Consider the following 20,268-nt stretch of genomic DNA (forward strand, 5'->3'; position numbering starts at 1 on the left):
TACATAATTGGCCTTGTCTCATCAATCACTACACAGTTTGCCCTGTCTCATCAATCATTACACAGTTGGCCTACTTTTTTCAGTCATTACATAATTGGCCTTGTCTCATCAGTCATTACACAATTTGTCTTGTCTCATCAACCATTACTCAGTTTGCTTTGTCTTATTATTCATTACACAATTTGCCGAGTCTTATTATTCATTACACAATTTGCCGAGTCTCATTATTCATTACACAATTTGCCGAATCTCATTATTCATTACACAATTTGCCGAATCACATCAATAATTACACAGATTTATTTGAACTTCATTTATCTAACTCCTTGGAAAAGTGAAAAATTTGGATAAAAGCTTTTCGGTTGAACCAAACCTGAAATCTTGGTGCTCACAGTTGAGGTTTGAGTAACTGAAAACAGCTTTTGATATTGCATTATAGCCAGGCATTAAAATATTTTGTCCAGTTTATACTAATTATGCTTTCGATTATATTCATGTTATCTGGCATTTTGTTTGCTGAGTACATAGGAGATTTCAACTATTTAGTCATGGATTATTTAAGATTTGTATCCTTTTAATTTACCATTAATATGTATTCACCCTATAATGACATATAAGCAAAAGGGGCCTTGGTTGATCAGGTGGTCACCTTTACAGATCACTTATTTCTCACCATTGCCCACAGTGGTTTAAGTCTAGGCTCAGCCAACATGGGTAAGTGAGAAAACTTGCCAGTAGCTTCCCTTGAGTCATTGGTCTGGGGTTTTCCCAAGTTCTTTCTTCATGAAATATTCTGGCCCTTGTGCATAGCCTGTCATATGCTGAGATATGATGTTAAACCCACAAAAACCATACAAACCAAATGACATAAGCATTAAAACATGGTCATACAGTCTTTTTTGATTTACTTGAGATATAGGTAGTGTTGTGCATGTATCATGCATGCAGAGTATGGCAAATTCAGTATAAAAGATTTATTGTTTTATAAAATATATTCAATGAAGCAATGGTACTTGTTTTATTACATGATGTAGTTTAAAACTTTGATGGTTATTTCAGAATAGTGAAAATATGTCTCGGGTACAAGATGCCACAAACCAGGGTTTGTGTTTTGAAGATCGGGATTACTGTTGCGCACCTTAAACTGCTTCCAGGAGAGTGGTCCACCACTCCCTCCACCTCTCCTTTTATAGTTCAAAACATAGATTTCCAGATGTTTTCTGAACGAACATCTAAATATTTGTACCAGATGTCATGGCAGTTGCCTTTCACAAATACTGATTAGTTTACATGTTCTGCCATTTTGGCATATGATGTCATGTGCTGTAAATGTAAATGGTGTCATAAATATTTGAGGAGAATTAAAAAAAACTCTCCTCAACACTACCAGGCAAGCTGTTTGCAGCTCTCCTGCATTTTACAAAACACATGCCCTGCACAAAAACAATAGATCATTACATTATTTAAAAGTTTATAAAATAAAATATCACAAATTTTGTGACATGTCAGCCTATGAAGAAAAATAATCACAAATCATGTGAAATATCAGCCTGTCAAGATAATCACAAATCATGTGACCTGTCAGCCTGTCAAAATAATCACAAATCATGTGAAATGTCAGCCTGTCGAGATAATCAAAAATCATGTGATGTCAGCCTGTCAAGTTAATCACAAATCATGTGACATGTCAGCCTGTCAAGATAATCACAAATCAGTGACATGTCAGCATGTCAAGATAATCACAAATTGTGTGAAATGTCAGCCTGTCAAGATAATCACAAATCATGTGAAATGTCAGCCTGTGAAGATAATCAAAAATCATGTGACGTGTCAGCCTGTCAAGATAATCACAAATCGTGTGAAATGTCAGCCTGTCAAGATAATCACAAATCGTGTGAAATGTCAGCCTGTCAAGATAATCACAAATCATGTGAAATGTCAGCCTGTCAAGATAATCACAAATCTTGTGACATGTCAGCCTGTCAAGATAATCACAAATCACATGACAGGTCAGCCTGCTAAGAAAGATATCTTTCCTGCAATCTTATAATAGAGTAAAAGAGTACAGACATTCTCCTGAAAACTTTTACAACATTTTGAGAAATTTCAGTTCTTTTAGCCATTTGTATTTTTTGCTGTTAAATCTACCATATTTGCTTTTTGTATAACTTATGATCTATTTTTTTATTTTAAATTAGCTTTACAGTTAATACAACACAAATTATTGTGGAAAGTGTGACCAACTTTTGTATATTGGCAACAGTATCTATGAATAAAGTTGTTCTACTATCTGTTCACCTCATGGATAAAGTTGCCTTAGTTTGTTTTTTCTCTTCCATATCATATGAGGGATCTTGTTGCACCAGTTTACCTATAAAAAATACTCATTATTGCAATTTTGTTTGAATTTATTCCTGCACTTGCTAATATATATTGTACATATTTTGTGTTTACAGGTCCAGATAATAGTGACCAGGTAAGATAATTAAGAGATAGTGACTTGTCACTTCTTTCACCTAAGTCAAGACATTTATCTTATTTGAATCTTCTGTCTTTAGTATGGTATTAAATTTGCTGCTACTTTATCATCAGTATCTGCCAATAAGACTTTGCAACTGAGATATGTTTGCATATGAGATAAGCAGTGTTTGCATACGAGACAAAAATACATAAAACTGCATTCACTCCAGGTTTTCAAGAGAATATACTGTAGTTTTGCATTCTTTATTTTGATCCTTTAACATTTCTATTTAAAGTAAAGCATATTATCTTGGACATTTGTATTCCATATAATAGGAATGCCATCCCATGCCTTTGTATGCTGTTTTTCACAGAGTTGTTCTTATTGGCCTCAGAAATAATATCTATTGTGCTTGACATCCAACATCAAAAAAGTGTCTATTGTGCTGATGTGCAGTCTTTGAAAAGATATGTAGTGCTTGGCTTGAGATCTCTGAAAAGGTATCTGTTGTGCCTAGCATCCAGCCTCCAGAAAGGTATCTATTGTGCTTGACATCTACCCTCCCAAAAGATATCTGTTGTGATGGACATACTGCCTTTGAAAAGGTATCTATTGTGCTTGACATCTGACCACAAAAAGGTATCTAAAGGACTTCAAAAATATTGGTTACTGTCAGACAATACATATAATGCTCATCCTCATCAGATATTCCTCCAAGCCAATCATTTTGCTTAATTTTTAGATGAGTTGTGTGCTGTTTTTAATTATAGACTCATGGGATACAAGGGTTGTGGGGGTATATATTATGTGATCAAAATGTTCACCATTTTTCTAGTTTTCCCTTCGCACCACTCTTCCCCTGGGAGCAGGGCTCAGGGTGTGAATGTTTTGGGATGAATTAGTGACGTGTAGGGACTGTGCTTTTGGTTGCAGAATATTAGTTGATTAATTGATTGCCTGCCTTTAACTGGGTTTAATCTTTCTTTTTTTCCAGCTGCCTTCAGCCAGTACTCCTCTGGGTATAAACTTGCCAAGACTAGAGAAGCAGTGGGTAATCTACTCTTCCATACCTCTCCTGTTTGCTTATTTGACCAGATATTTTCCAGGAACAGACAAACTTAGGTAATTATGTTTCTCTGAGTATGTATTTTCTGTGATGCAGGTGGCTGTTATAGGATGTAAACTAAACCATCAAAAAGTACATGTTACTAACTGCCATTGTAGTGCTTAAGTCCTGTAAATCCCCATTATGGTTAACCATTGCTTCTTTAAAAGGAGCTGTCACTGATGTACATAGTTCAGTGGCTTGTATTGTTTATTTATCTTTTGTTAAAAGCCACACAACCCCAATAATGTCTTAATGATAATTCTTGTGTAATGGCTTCATTGTGGCAGTTGAGTTGGAGTTAATCCATAATTCCTGGGGTAAATGAGGCTATTGCCCTTGTCTTTAATAAGTGATTAATATTTTTTAAATTTGATTATCATTGTAAAATGTTCATGTTCTTTGCTGATTTTTTTATATTTTGATTGTTAAAACCCACAACACAGTTGTCTTCTGTTTATTGTGCTGTATGCCTGTTACACTCTTTGTTTATTGAGTTTATCTCTTTATGTCGTTGGTGAATGTCAAGTTAACTTATGGATAGGATAAATATTACCTTATTAATTTTGTAGTTCATATTCTAATCTGCATGTATACATCATCTTCAAATACAATTGTATATTATATATACATATATATATAGAGAGAGAGAGACAGAGAGAGAGATAAATAGATATAAGATAGATATAACATTCATAATTATATCTTTATTGCTGTACAAGACTTGAGCTGAAATGATTGTAATATTTTGACAGTAACTATGAAAAGCAAGTAAAATGCATGTATAGCAAATGTGGATATTTTCTCATAAGCCTGTTGCATTTTGTCTTTCAAAAATGGTAATCTTCCACAAACCTATTACTAAGCTAGAATATCTAGTTTTCCGAAAATGAGATGCACCTTGGACTTTATTGGATCATGCCATTATTTCACTTTAGTTTACAATCATTATCAACCAGCACATATTATAATGAATAATTATGCTTCCTGAACTACTTTTCTTTCCATACTTTTAAATCATTATTTAAATGAAAAATTATATCTTTGCATAAAATTAGTCATCATTATTTCAGCTTGAAACTAAATTGAATCTTTCTTGTCATAGGGGTGGCTTTACATTACACTAGTGGCCATCATACACTTGACTCTGCACAGCACCACAAACTTTGAATGTTTTCATTGCTATATTCATTGTTTGAAAATAGATATTGTTTGCCATCTTTATAGTTGCATCACTTTTTGCAATGGGGGAGGGGGGCAACAAATGTCAAGTTTTGGGGGACAAAAGACAAATTGCAGGAAACCTGCAAGCCTGTGTTCAGTGTGCAACACTGGTGGTGTACAGGCCTGTCACAAGATGAAGCCGGGTTGGGACTGGATTAGTGAAGACACCCAAAGCAACTGCATTAATAACATGTTTATTTATAAACGCAGATTAAATATTAACAAATCTGACACCATTATAAACAAAAAAGATAAGGAAAATTATAAAGTTCCTAACATGGAACTATCAACAAGAAGTAACTCAACGAGAAAACTCAAACATGAATTTAATGAATGGAATTTCAAACAAACGTGAATTAAGTCCTATCATCAATCAACAGATAAAAGTGTATGATCTACACCCCACTATAAACAAGGTCTTATTAAACACCAAGGGATATAGGGATATGTATAAATTTATGAATATATCGCTTATATAACGATATTTAAATGGTAATGCATGAAATTATGAATCTATCACTCATATAATGATTTTGAAATGGGAATGCATGTAATTTTGCTCAGATAGCAATAGTGGAAATAACAATAACATGGAACACGTAACATATTTGACGTCCAAGATGTATCTCCGGTTCCACTCGCTCAAGTCAATGGTCAGAGAAGCGCCTATGCATGGTCCGCCCCTCTCAGTCTGTTGAAGGATCCCTCGAGAGCCCTCACATTCAACACAGACCTGATGGTTGCGAAGCCTTGGTCCCTTGCATCGAGAACACCAGTACACTCTTCCGAACCAACATCACCAGACACAGCATACACATCACAAGAAACCACACAGAGTTCTGTGACTCCACATCACCAAACCATACATACGGCAGCTAAAATTATAACAACTAAACCATGTAGTTCATATGACACGGTTAAGTACTTCTGCATTGATATATGTTGTGCATGCGCGTACATGAATTTGTTATCCATTACATTAATCGTTTAATGCATGCAGCGTATAATTAAATTCAATTCGTCAGTTCAGTTACAACAAATAGCCAACTCGAATCAGACTATAGTATTTCTAATATCATGGCATTGTATAACCTAGGTATTGACTCTCTGTAGAATTTAGAATGAATTATAAAACATCTAATATATGAAACAATTCTGTCATATAAACAAATTGTAATAAAGAATACTTAAATTTCAGTACCTCTACAGCTGGAGATTTGCTCCTGTAAAGAGGTAATCTTTCTGACAAGACTCGTCGTAATGTAATTTGTTTATAGAGAATTTGCTCTATATGTATACTAGCTGTGACAAATATGCACAGCTAGGTATTTACGTTTTCCACTGCAGGCAATTTGCACATGCAGGATGGGTTGAGTTTCGCTCAGTATTTCGAAATAACTAGAGCCGAAACAATATACCACCCGCGGGTGATGCTGTATGCGGCAACGAAACCTGAGTACATTTTTGATCACATATACATATTGATAAAAATCATACACAATTCCGTGACAAGGCCTATATGGCTTTACTTACTTCCTGGTGAAAGCAGAGTCATAAAGGCGATATGTTCAACCCTGTATACAGCTCAGACTAAAACCCTCCTAGCCATATCATTCTCAACCTGATTTTAAGGATCCAGTAATAAACACTATGGACAACTTCCAGTACAAGATACAGATATGCACTGTAACATGGCTTCTTTACTCTTCACAGGACCAGTGCCTTTGAGGTGGTTGGTATAGACGGTGCTTCCACAGGTGTAATACAGATGGATGACAGTCACATGTTTGCTGAGTGGATTACATTGATCACCAATAACATCTCTACACTGCTGAACCAAATGGTATTACTAGAACACAGCAGGGCCAATTAATGATCTGCAGTTGAGGGTGGGGTGATAAAAGGGAAGATTTTCTAAATGGGGATTTATTGAAGCAAAGGTATTGATTGGCAATATTTTGACAATTTTTGTGCATTATGTAGATTTGTGGGTACAATTTTTGCAAATTAGTGTGAATCACACATCCAGTATTGGATCATGCAACATATATTATGAGAAACTAGTAGAATTAATATATAAAACAATACATAGATTTTAGTTACAAAAAGAAAGCATATGCAATGATCTCTCGCAGATACAACCCTTGTAACTATATATTTTCACTTTTTCAAATACAGTTGACACAATATGGCCCAAAGACAACATGCATAGCCAAACAATTTCAGTATTATAAAGTACAATGTGTCACATTAAGACATTCATGTGGAACCTCCATTCAGTATGACATAAAAATATAGTTTTAGTACCATTATATACCAACAAGTGATTGTGGCAAAATGAAAGTAAGAAAAAATCAACACAGTATTAAAGATTTTATGGCTGCCTATCAAACAAAAAAACAACATAGTTGCATCTTTGCCAAAAAAGTCCTAAACTGAGATAGTAGCATGACATGATTTTGTGGCTGTCATAAATTAAATATATTAAAAAATATTTGTCAAAACTTTACTCAGAATTAAAAAACAAATGAATCTGAGGGGAAAGATTAATACATTTGGACTTATATATGGACATTTCTTTTTCATTGTTTATCATGCAAACTTATCAGGGTGTAAGTAAACAAGAAAACATCAAAATATATCACATTCAGCTGTAGACATCTCACTCATAACTGACTTACAGGTTGGCACAATGTAGAGATGGTGCTGTCACTGTTTGAGGGGTGTCCCATTTAAACATATGGTACCCAGGGAAGGCAGTTTTTAAAAAATATGTCAGGGTACTCTGATTACATCAAGTTTATATTAGAATGAAAAGAAAATTCTAAATTGCATCTGTGCGTGAGTACCCCACATTAAAAGTGCCTTCCCTGGGTCCCATGTATGTTTTACTGGAACAGCCCTGATTGTTACTATCAGTGTTGCTTCATTTTAGGCACTGTGAACAGCCATGAATAGTTACCTCCTTGAGACGGATTGCCAAATGTTGTATGCATACTGTAATTTGATAGGATGTGTGGGATTCATAGTCATGATGTGTATTTTAATTCCAAATGCAGCATTTTATAAAAATTCGATATAGGCTGATGTATTAATATGTTTGAATGTTACTGTTTCAATATTTATTAGAGACATAAGATTTTGACATTGTATTTTAGGTTCAAAAACATTAGTTCTAAAAAAACATGCAGGGAAAGAAATGATTTGGAAATAAAATACGTTTTTCTAAATTGATCAACTCTAATGGATGCAGTTTTCATTTTTATTATTGTCGAATGTTCAGTCATGAATTAGATTTATAGGCAACACTTATTCTATATCTGGAATATCTTCAGCTCCAACAGCTATCCATGAAGAATTGTATTCATCCTAAATCTTAGACCTGTTCTACCTGCAAAAAATGTATTAATATGGACAGAGTCTAATTTTTTAAAAATATAAATAAAAATAAAATTATTTGCACACAGAATATGAGTACAAAATAGTTTTTGTTTTTAAAATACCCATGTAGCTGAGAATAATCCATACTAGATGTAGGTAAATTCTCTAAATTTAATAAGCTTGACTGGATGATAAGGGTGTATTATAAAGGTAAGACCATCATTTTAAATAGTTCTTAACATCAAGAGCTTTACTTTAAAATTGTTGTTTTGGAGGAAGGAATATAGTTTTACCAAATATTGATCTTCCCAGAAACTTTACATCTTTGAAATGATTCCTTCTCTAACATGTTCATAAATACAGCTGTAGAAAAACAGTTTTGTGATACGTGTTAAAAGTGATTTTATTTGATTTTCAGATAAATATGATGAACAGACTGCTTCTACCTGAGGAACAAGTAAGATCACTTCATCGCTTTTAAAAGTTTTACACCCCTGTAGAATTATTTTATTTGTGCTCATAGAGGCATAGGATAGATTTGTGTTGTTGGCTGTGCTGGCTTCCATTGATGTTATTCACTTGGATGAAAACATGGTATAAGTATTGAACTCTTTGTGTGTGTGTGATTATGTAGCTTTACAAAATTTCAGTCATATTGCTAAGGTGTCTGCAGTGTGGCAGCTTAAAGTGATGTCTAGCTATCATGCCACAAACGTGTAGCATCATGTCCCACCCAGTCACATTGTCCTGACACCAGGCCAACCAGTCCTAATACTAACCTCTTATTGTGGAGGGCCAAGCATGGCAGCTGTTAATACCATTTTTATAAGTCTTTGTTATGGCTCCACCAGGGTTTAAACCTGTGACATCTCACATCTGAGGCAGACGCTCTAACCACTTAGGCCACCAGAGTGGTCAGTATTAAACTTGTCCTGTCTTTGATTTGTGCTTATACAAGTGAATTTCTTTTAAACATTAAGGTGATTACTGTTTGTGTTGGCATAGTTTTATTCCATTGTATTCTTTGTTTTGGATATTTCATGTGATTAAACCACAAAATTAATATGCAAACTTTGACAGGCAAAATCTTGAATTTACGTACCCATGAAAATACCTTGTTTTAGACAACCATGAAAATTGAGCCCCACAAAAACAAATGACTCAGAAGTAGTTGGAGAAATTTGATCTGGGAAATTGGTTGGTGATCAGTGAGGGTGGCTTTATATTACATGATATTATTAATGGGTTAATTTACATGTTACTTAAAAGTCTTTATTTCTGAGCTTAACTTTCCCATCTTACAATGTCCCTGTATGTCTTCATTAACAAGAAGGTTTTTTTTGTTGCAAATGTCATCACACTGAGTGCAATACAGAAGCTCAGTTGGTAGAGTATCAGACTTGCAATCTAAGGGATGTGAGTTTGATACCCACCCAGGTCATCTACCTTAGTCTGTCTGTGGGAAAGGCACTTTTTATAGCTTGCATTTAGTAAGCATGATACAATAAAGTCTGCCTTGAGAGACTGCTGCTGAGATGCATCCTGTCTTGAAAGATCAGGTTCTCATTTATTTGTTATATAGTGTTATCACTTGTCATGAAGGACCGAGACAGTTATTTTATTTTTGCAGAAAGTTTGGTCTTTCAAGGGGTGGTCTTTCAAGACTGGTTGTACTCTATAATCAATACTGTGTTGAAAGTGCCATTAAAAATCAACCAGTCAACCATAATCTCTCATAGCCTATTCAGAAGTGTTTGCTTTATGTTCAGCGAGTCACATTGTACTGTTTGTCTAAGAACACTTTCATATACTGTGAAGGCAGTTACAGTGTTAACTTAATTTGCAAGTATTACTGATAAATTACATTATTCAGCATAACACTTCCACATGCTTTATTTGGCATACACCTATCTTTTCAGTCACAGCTCACAAAATATAACCAGAGCACAATTTTCATCAGATTGCCATATGAAATGTGTCAGCAGATGGTGATTTTGAATCAACATAGTATTATTCTAGCTGCATGCTTTTGAAGTTTGATTGTACAGCCTGCACTTGTTTGTGTGTGAACCACCACTTACAGTGCAATGATAGTCCATCATAGGTAATACACAAGATATACAGAAATTCTCTTTTCTTGCAGGAATTTGTTGATATTCGTATACTTGTTGTAGAAATGTTAATTTGTTAAAATATGTGATCAATTTTTGATGATGCCAAGTGTTTATCACACACACACAAGTAATTCTGGACATTCATCATTATATACACACATACACACACTTTTTCAACTGATACCTTAATAGTGTTTTGCGGAGAGATACTTTGCTGTTTTGAGGATCACAACATTAGTTTATTTTGTTACTTATGTACATTCTATTAGTATGATTCCCATCTACTAAATCATATGTTAAGACAATTCTGTACATATATGATGCCTGTCCAAGTATTTTAAAATATAGAACGTGGACACATATTTTTTAAATTTCGTGCATGACCAAATATTTCAAAATATGGACATAATTTGAAATAAGTGGCCTGGCCAAGTAACTTGAAATATTGGGTATGGCCAGACAATTTGAAATATGGGGTCTGGTCAAATAACTTGAAATATGGGGTATGGCCAAGCAGTTTGAAATATGGGGTCTGTCCAAGTAACTTGAAATATGGGGTATGGCCAAGTAATTTGAAATATGGGGTATGGCCAAGTAATTTGAAATATCAGGTATGGCCAAGTAATTTGAAGTATAGGGTATGGCCAAGTAACTTGAAATATGGGGTCTGGCCAAGTAACTTGAAATATGGGGTCTGGCCAAGTAATTTAAAATATGGGGTATAGCCATGTAATTTGAAATATGAGGTCTTGCCATGTATTGGACTTGGCCACATGTTTTGGAAATATGGTGCATGGTCAAGTATTTTTTAAATATGGGACCTGACACTGTAATTTGAAATAAGGGGTCTGGCCATGTCATTTGAAATATGGGTCCTGGCCAAGTAGTTTAAAATATGGGACCTTGCCAAGTATTTTAAAATATGGACCCTTGACAAATAATTTGAAATATGGGTCCTTGCCAGCTCGTTTGAAAACATTTTGATCAAGAAACTAAATTTCATGCTCAAGGTCACCAAACTTTTGTCTGCAACTTAAATTGGGGAAAAAAATAATTTTAGAATTTATGAACTCAAGTTCCTCTCAAACATTTCTAATTTTAGTGCAGTAGTTTAAGTCTTAAGTATATTATCAGGATTTTTTTTTAGTTGAGCTTGAATTTTGTGCTCAGAAAGATTTGAGGATGTGGGACCATAGTCTGACATGATATCAAGTTGTATGTGTGGATCAGCTATTAAGATTTTATCCAGGGGATGTTTTTTTTTTTTTTTGTATCTGCATGTTTTGGGTATTGTATGGTCAACTTGGTCTGATGCCTTTGATTTAGATGGATCTCATCTGTTATTAAGCTTATGTCCTCAAAACATTACCAGAAAATGATTTTCTAAGAACAGTTTACTTATTACATGAACAGCATATTGGAATAGTTTCTTTACTGTTTTCCACGGCATCACATACAGTCAATGAATATGCACATTTTGATTTTTTTAATTCAAATTTTCACCAATTTTCAGATAACGTACATGGGCTGGGTACAGGAAAGGGTGTCCCCAGGGCATCACAAGCAAGCCTGGAAATTCAAGTTTGTGGCCCTTAAAGGGCCAGAAGTTTTCTTTTTTGATCTTCCGCCTGTAAGTATTTAGTAGGTTCAATTTCTGATTTAGCTATCTTTTTGGGAAAAAAAGAGAAATTAGGCGAACTTGAATGGATCATGTCTCTTTTTCCTGAAAACAGAGAGATTATACAAACATGAATAAAACATACAAATATACAAACATAAACGAAATACCATAAATGATATTTTAATAAGTGAAAAAGTTTTATCATCACTATATGATGATTTCATATATTACCCAGAAATGCTGAAGAAGTCGTAGCAATCATATCTGTCTGTAAAATCAACTGTATTAAAGTAATCACCAGTCCTAAACAGCTTCTCCATCCACCCAAAGAGCCATCAAAAAGAATATGTTTACCCATCATTAAATATCACCACCATTGCTAAATCAACTCCTTTAAGCAATTTCTTTTCCATACTGGGATTTTATCAGACTTGACAGAAATGATACTGGCATGAACACCTGACAGATAATAATGATGCATCATCATATCAGGCCACCTTTACTTAAACTGGACAAACCTTTAAATGTCTTCTCAGAAATGACTTAACTCAGTGGGCCTAAATTTGCTGTAAGCATATCAAGTAGAGAGCTTTCAGGTTTATACAACTGCTGTTGATTCACGATCAAATATAGATACTGTTGCTAAAAATAGAATTTTTAAAAATGAATTTCCCAAAACTGTTCAACAGGATTTGACAAAATGTTACAGAGGGCTTTCACATTTATACAAATGATGCCAATCTACGATATAAAATTGGCCGATGTTACTAAAACTAGAAAAATCAGAAACTGCTGAGAAAAATGTAATCTTGACTTTTAGTTTTAAGGTCTTCATTGTTATAAATGATGACAGTTTACCACATAATGGGGCTTCAGTTGCTAAAATCAAAAATCTCTTAAATACCTTCTCAACAAATACCTAACAGAATTGGAAAGAATTTAACAGAATTGGATAGAATTGTACAGAAAGCATTCTGGTATGAAGGGATTTTACTTTTTTGCAATAATTCCAATATGCTTTCAAATATGGATGCTATTACTAAAAATATCAACTCCTAACAACAAAAATTAAACAGACTGTGATAAAATTTCATAAAATGCCCTAATAAGGATACCTTTGACATTGATACAGATGCTGCTGTTATGCCATCAGATATTGATGATGGTACCAAAGTTCAAAAATATTTACACAATTGAAGAAAAACATGTTAAATGGAATTTAGTAAACGTTTATACAAAACATGCAGCAATGAGCACCCATTTATATCAGACAAATGGTGGCTGTGTGCCATCAGATACACTATGAAGATACAAAAACCAGAGAAACCTTAAAATAAATTGTTTTCGTAACATATCAATGAAACAGCATTGGATAAAACTTAATATAAGTTTCCAGATGACTCAGATTTTGTCTGAAACTGCACTGTCAGATAGACTTTATATGAACTGTAATGTCATTCCTATGATGTAGACAATGTAACCTTTATGACAGAGAAGAAAAGATCATACAGTAGTCAAATTCTCATTGAAGTTTCTGTTAAATTTCAGATGCAAACAAGAGATTGGGTTAGATGTGATACTGTCTTCCGTGTGTATGAGTGTATGTTTAAAGTCCTTCAGGTAAGTGGAGGGAGTAAATTACTTCTTCAGAAAAATAATGAAGAAACACATGAAAACAATTAACACCTGATTCCAATGAGAAGTGATTTTTGTTTTTCATTAGTTATTGTTACTTTTACTCTGGTCTTAAATAACAGAAACATTTCTCACATAAATGAGTTGAGCACAGCATGAATTTTTTTTTAAAACTTTGTTTTACACATATATGGCAAAATCTGAAATATATGTGGAAGAGATTGCTTAAATTTTTGCAGAGCAATTGTCTCTTTTTCAGTGATAATTGTAATTTTTACATCAACTGGTCATAGATCATAACAGCTTTTGGCTGGCCTGTTGTATATTGTCCATCCATTTGTTGGGACAAGTTTCTTATCACTACTGATTCTGAACATCTGGAAGGATTGCCATGAAAATGAAACATTACATACATTCATTTTAAGGTCTAGTTGATCCTAAATGAAAATGGTGCTGCATGGACATCCAATATGGCTGCCACATGGCCATTTTTAAAATCTTGTTTTTGCTAATCATATTTTTCTTGATGGTCGTATCAGTGCTAAACTTAGCTCATGATGTCTCAGATGCGACTCAAAGCTGCTTTGCATTATTTAGGAGAGCAAACACTTCTCCAGGTAAGGGAGTTAACTCTCTCTTTCTCTTACATACTCTGCCTTTATAGTAAAATCATGATAGTACTTACGTGGTCATAATAGGAGCATACCCTGACTTGCATTCACTTCAGTTACAAACCCAGGAAGAGTGTGCACATAAGCTCCAGTAGTAACTGATGATTAATTGGTCTTGGCTCCAATCCGTCTGTCTGAGGGAAGACTACTCTCATCTAACTTCCATGTCAACAATCAGATGACTTTTGTAATGCTAAAACTACTGAAACCAGCCAATAGAACATTGTTATCTCTTTAGCTAGGGATGTCATGATTTGTGTGGTAGAGGATGTACTCAGAAAGAAACAATGAAGTTAACTATGAGTGGAAAAGGGAGAGCACTCATCTGACTTCCATCTCTGTCAGCAGACAATGTTTTAGCACTTATATTTCCAAAACAAACTAAAGGTTAACAAAAATTTTCATCTGGATTTGTGAAATAGTTAAAGCATATTAACATTTTAAATTTTGTAAGAAACATATTTTTACTCAAAAATAGGTTTCTCAAGGCATCATTGTTGGGTTCAGCTCATAGACAGCTCATAGACCACTAAAAGCCACCATTGTACTTTGTAAAACATTGAATACATTTTTAGAGCTCTTGAATAATAGCTGGTTTGCCAACTATAAAACATTGGTGTCATTGGCAGTATTTACAGACTTTTACAGTATGCAATTTAAATAAAATTAAGGTTATTGTTAATGACAGTGAAAACTGCATCTGAAAATTTGAACATGAAATTTGCTCAGACACATATCTTGTGTTTTTTTTTCCTTTTTTAATTTTCAAAAAGAGAGGTAACTCATATGAAACACTTTCATCCAGCCATTAATAAACAAGGGTCTATTGTAAAATTGGTATGTTTGAATTTGATATATATTTTTAGGACTCTGAACTCCTGGATGATCGCCAACACTGCTGTACCATCCAAACAGGATCAAAAGAAACCATGTATTTCAGTTTAGAAAGTCGTTCTGACCTTCTTCATCTAGAAAAAGCCTGGTACAGGACCAACCATACATCTGTGATGCGGTTAAAGGTTTGCATTTAAGCAGAAGTATGTTTGTGTGTGTGTATATGTAGATAAACAGACATATACTACCTTTTTACCTTTGTTGATTTATACATATGTATATTGGTATTATACAATTAATAAACCTGTTTTGAATTTTGTCTACCTGTTTTGTTTAATATTACTTTTGGTAATGTTTTTTCATGTAAATTTCGTTTCATTAGGGTAATAGTAGCAAATTATAACAGATGCATATCAGATCCAAAGAAAAGAATGATTACTTTGGTTTATGTGGCAGTGTACTTCATTCTTTATAGACTGATACAATAATGGTGTTTAATGGCACATCAGTGAGCTTCTTTAGAGATATATGGGAAACTGCTCCAGTGGCCTAGTGGTTATAGTATCTGCCTCGGATATGGATGATGGTGGGTTCGAACCCCAGCAGAGTCATTCATGCCAAAGACTGATAAAGTTGGCACTTGCAACTGTCACACTGTGGATATCATAGCAATATATCTGAAAAATTGTTAAAGCTACGTTAAAAATCCAAATCACACACACACTCACACATATATGGGAATGTAATGCCACAAATCAGATAATGAAAATCTGGTCATTTGGGTTTGAGCCTTGGACTTGACCAACGTGGGTATGTGAGAAAGCTTGCCGTAGATCAGTAGTTGTTCCTAAGGCTTTCCTGGATTTATTTCTCTACCATATATACTAGCTGCCATGTATAGCCTATCCTGCATTGAAAAATCCTGTTTAACCTAAAAATTTAACAACGTATAAATTCTCTTTAAAAATTTGAGTGCCATTTGGCATATTGATTTGATGCAAATGTTTATTTCCACAGAGCCGTACCTTTGGTTGTACATGGAGAGGGAGACTGTCTGGTTTGACATTGGATCTTGATGTAGGCTTCTCATTGTATGACAGTGAAACTAAGGTACATTAGCCATTATATTAGTGAAACTAAGGTACATTTGCCATTATATTAGTAAAACTAAGGTACATTAGCCATTATATTAGTGAAACTAAGGTACATTTGCCATTATATTAGTGAAACTAAGGTATATTAACCATTATATTAGTGAAACTAAGGTACATTAGCCATTATATTAGTAAAACTAAGGTACATTAACCATTATATTAGTAAAACTAAGGTACATTTGCCATTATATTAGTAAAACTAAGGTATATAAACCATTATATTAGTGAAACTAAGGTACATAACCATTATTTTAGTGAAACTAAGGTACATCAGCCATTATTAGTGAAACTAAGGTACATTTGACATTATATTAGTGAAACTAAGGTACATAAGCCGTTATATTAGTAAAATTAAGGTACATTAGCCATTATAGTAAAACTAAGGTACATTAACCATTATATTAGTAAAACTAAGGTACATAAGCCATTATATTAGTAAAACTAAGGTACATTAGCCATTATACTAGTGAAATTAAGGTACATCAGCCATTATATTAGTAAAACTAAGGTACATTAGCCATTATTTTAGTGAAACTAAGGTACATTTGTCCTTATATTAGAAAAACTAAGGTACATTTGCCATTACTTTGCAAAACTACTGTATGTTAGCCATTAATATAAAAATCCTAGAAAAGTATGAAGAAATAATGAATCTTTAATATTGTGAAAGTTGGGTGAATTTTTTGAATGAATGGTTAGGATATGTGTGTCAGAAATAAGCCGTACACAAAGGTAGGGATTGCTTGTTATGAACATTTATATGATTCATATAATATTGATGCTTCCATCTTTTTTAAATGTGCACCTTCTGGCTGAGTATTGTATGCAATCACCATATCTGTCCATCTGACCACTGATTTTTCTTTTCTTCTTTAAATACATTAACCAATCAGGATTGGTGGCAAAACCCCTAAATCTGTCAGTTACTACTTCCATGCATGCCAAGAATCATGGTCTCCTCACCCTCATACCACCTTGGATGAATTTAGTGAGTGACAGACCTATCCTCTTCGCCAGCTAAGTCTCAAGCATTAGCCTCACCTCATGCATCCAAGATGATTCTGTTCTCCAGTGCTGTCATCTATTCTATACTATCCAATGGCATGGGATGATTCAGCCTTCCAAGCCTCCACTGAGGATGTTTTCCACCTTTGACCCCCATAATTTTGTCCTCCTCCTCCTCCCACTCCATCTGCAACCTGCACCAGAGCTTCAGCATCTGTTCATCTTATGACAAAACAGAACAGTCCAACTGCAATTACTTCCAGTCTTGGAGAGTTACAGGCTTCTGACCCACCTTCATCAGTTTCGTTGGCAGTTCTACCTTTGCCACACAACAGTCTTTCATTTGGAAACCCCAGCAGTTGACAGTGATGTTGTGGCTTTGGGGATGACACTCCATACATATGGAGCAGATGACCTTTCATGACACTTGGCAGTTAGTGCACAATATCATTACCGTAGGTTTGATGTTGGACTTTCATCTCTGTGGCTATCTTCCAAAAGATAGAACATAGCTAATATTATACCTTTCTGAATACCTTAAGGCCAAGATAAGAGCACAACTTTTATCCTCTGACTTTCTGTTTAACAGGCCGTCCGCCTCGGATGCGGGGGGTCGTGGGTTTGATCCCCGGCCGAGTCATACCAGAGACTTACAAAAATGGTACTAACAGCTGCCTTGCTTGGCGTTCAGCTTTAAGAGGTTAGTGTTAGGACTGGTCGACCTGGTGTCAGGATAATGTGACTGGGTGGGACATCATGCTACATGTCAGCAGCATGATGCCCCAGTGCTAGACATCACTATAAACTGCCACATTGCAGACATCGTAGCGACATGACTGAAAAGTTGTTAAAGCTCCGTTAAAAATTAAAATCACACACACACACACTGTTTAACAGGCAGATATAAGAAATCTGCAAACAAGCCAACAAGGAGACCATTTCCTTCCTCCCACAACCATAGCGTCGATACAGGGTTAGTACGGGGAATCAACAAAGGGACCCAAGGGCCACTCTTAGGACAGGAACCACTGAAAACCATCCTATTGAAGCTCCATCCAGCCAAAGCCACTGTTATCACATACCTAAGTGGATATAGCAGTGAGAGGTTCCTATCGTTCATTCCAGACTTTTCTTGGTCACAAAGAAAAACAGCATTAGGTGTCCAGTCATTGACCTATGTGTCCTCATTCATTTCATTCACATCCCTTAATTCTCACTGGAAACACCACAGTGTGTTTTCAATGCCACCCATGAAGCATCAGTGTGGACTTAAATGGTTCATACCTTCATGTTCCTATTCACAAGGCTTTAAGGACATTACTGTTTGTCTATAGCATCATATGTCAATTCAGGGCACTCCCATTAGGGCTCAAGAAACTCCTTATATATGTATAATTCCATCGTTAACGGTACATACAGGTGAGTTTCCTTTACCATGACATCATTAGCCTTGGAATGCCATGCTTCAGTGATTTTACCTGTACATGCCATCCTTGACCTTCCCTCTGGTAGTATTGTAATTATGATCATCTGCTATCACCATTTTCCAAGGAACCATCATTTGGTATAGCTCTGCACCTACTCTGTATTCAAACAAGACAGGTGCGGGCCTACTGGTTTATATTTCTACTCTCTAACTCAAATTAACTTATGCATTCTGGCAGAAGAGGTTAGAATAGTTGCCACCAGCACAACGTTCTCTAGCTGACTTTCAGGCTGTGGGATGGAGATCAGAGTCCACATTCTCTAGATTTTATCGCCAACATCTGTCATCCTAAAGGGTCAACTTCAATATGGTTGAACCTATATCTGCAGCTAAACTTGTTGTTGTCGCCCTTCCAGCCTCCACACAGTTACAATAATAATGATCAAATGCAACATAAAGCAGTCCTTGTCTGATAGCCTTGTTATTTTATGCAATATGCTGATCTTCCATCTAATATAGCTGAAGGTAATACAAATAAAGAATATTAGAACAGAATCTTGGAACAACTTGTTCAGGGCTGTTCCAGTAAAACATACAGACCCAGGGAAGGCACTTTTAATATGGGGTACTCACCCATAGATGCAAGTTGAATTTTATGATCTTGTTAATGTGAAGTCTTTGAAATCAAAGTACCCTGGCATATATTTCTTTTAAACTGCCTTCCCTGGGTACCATGTATGTTTCAATGGAACAGCCCTCATAATCATCTGAATCTGAATGTGTACAGTGCATGGCAAGTTACAGCATAAATTTTCATTGGAAGAGAGAGCCAGCTAGAAATTAGTACTGTTCAAGAGCTTTCTTGAAGCTGTCTACCGATTGTGTGCACACAACACTGTCACTAAGACGATACAAGTCCACAATTGTTTTTACAAAGGAAAGAATTTCTAATTGTTCTGTTCTACATTGCTAAGCTACAAAACATCTACTATTATTTGATACTGGTTTTTCGACAATGTTTATAATTTTTGTCTTAATGGTTTTAAAAATATATTTGGTGAAAGAGCTGGCATTAACCCCATGACTACTTTATAAAGATATGTCAAACGAATCCTATTATGTCTGTCTTGGAGCGTTGGTAGACCCAGGTCAGGTAACATTTTGGTGATGCATCCTGCTTCTCTGGTTTTGTAGTCACCAGATATAAATCCTGCTGCTGATCCACATCTTTAATGTAGAACGGATCCCAGACAACACAAGCATATTCTAACATGGATCTGACTAGTGCTAGATAGGCAGTTAGTCTACATGTCTGTGGACAGTTTCTGAGGCTTCTTTATAGGAATGATAATGTAGTTTTTGCTTTCTTGGTCGATTTGTTGATATGTGATTCCCACTTGAAGTCGACAGAGAGTTTTTTTCCAAGATAGGGGTTTTCATATTTATGTTGTAGTACATGGTTATATAAGGTGTAGAAGCGAGACGATTTTGCTGTTTTACTTGTCATTCATATGGGGTAACATTTAGTGGCATTGAAAGTCATGCCCCAAACAGACGCCCATTTTTCGAGGGCTGTGAGATCATTCCGCAGGGTATGCTGGTCACTCTGGTTTTTAATTGTTCTGTATAGGAGACAG

General features: G+C 35.1%; 1 protein-coding gene across 1 annotated transcript in view; it reads left to right on the top strand.

The window, feature by feature from the left end:
• Positions 1–20,268, top strand: part of LOC149783705 (gamma-1-syntrophin-like) — a 54,411-nt gene that overhangs the window by 17,332 nt on the left and 16,811 nt on the right. The window contains exons 5-12 of the mRNA XM_089931946.1: positions 2,457–2,476; positions 3,456–3,583; positions 6,504–6,633; positions 8,590–8,628; positions 11,799–11,915; positions 13,455–13,526; positions 15,079–15,231; positions 16,064–16,156. Coding sequence (XP_089788072.1) covers positions 2,457–2,476; positions 3,456–3,583; positions 6,504–6,633; positions 8,590–8,628; positions 11,799–11,915; positions 13,455–13,526; positions 15,079–15,231; positions 16,064–16,156 — 752 coding nt within the window. The remainder of the gene's footprint in view (positions 1–2,456; positions 2,477–3,455; positions 3,584–6,503; positions 6,634–8,589; positions 8,629–11,798; positions 11,916–13,454; positions 13,527–15,078; positions 15,232–16,063; positions 16,157–20,268) is intronic.

The sequence above is a fragment of the Sinohyriopsis cumingii genome, chromosome 14 (assembly GCF_028554795.1).
Source record: "Sinohyriopsis cumingii isolate HCF-2022 chromosome 14, ASM2855479v2, whole genome shotgun sequence".
NCBI classification, from domain to species: Eukaryota; Metazoa; Mollusca; class Bivalvia; order Unionida; family Unionidae; genus Sinohyriopsis; species Sinohyriopsis cumingii.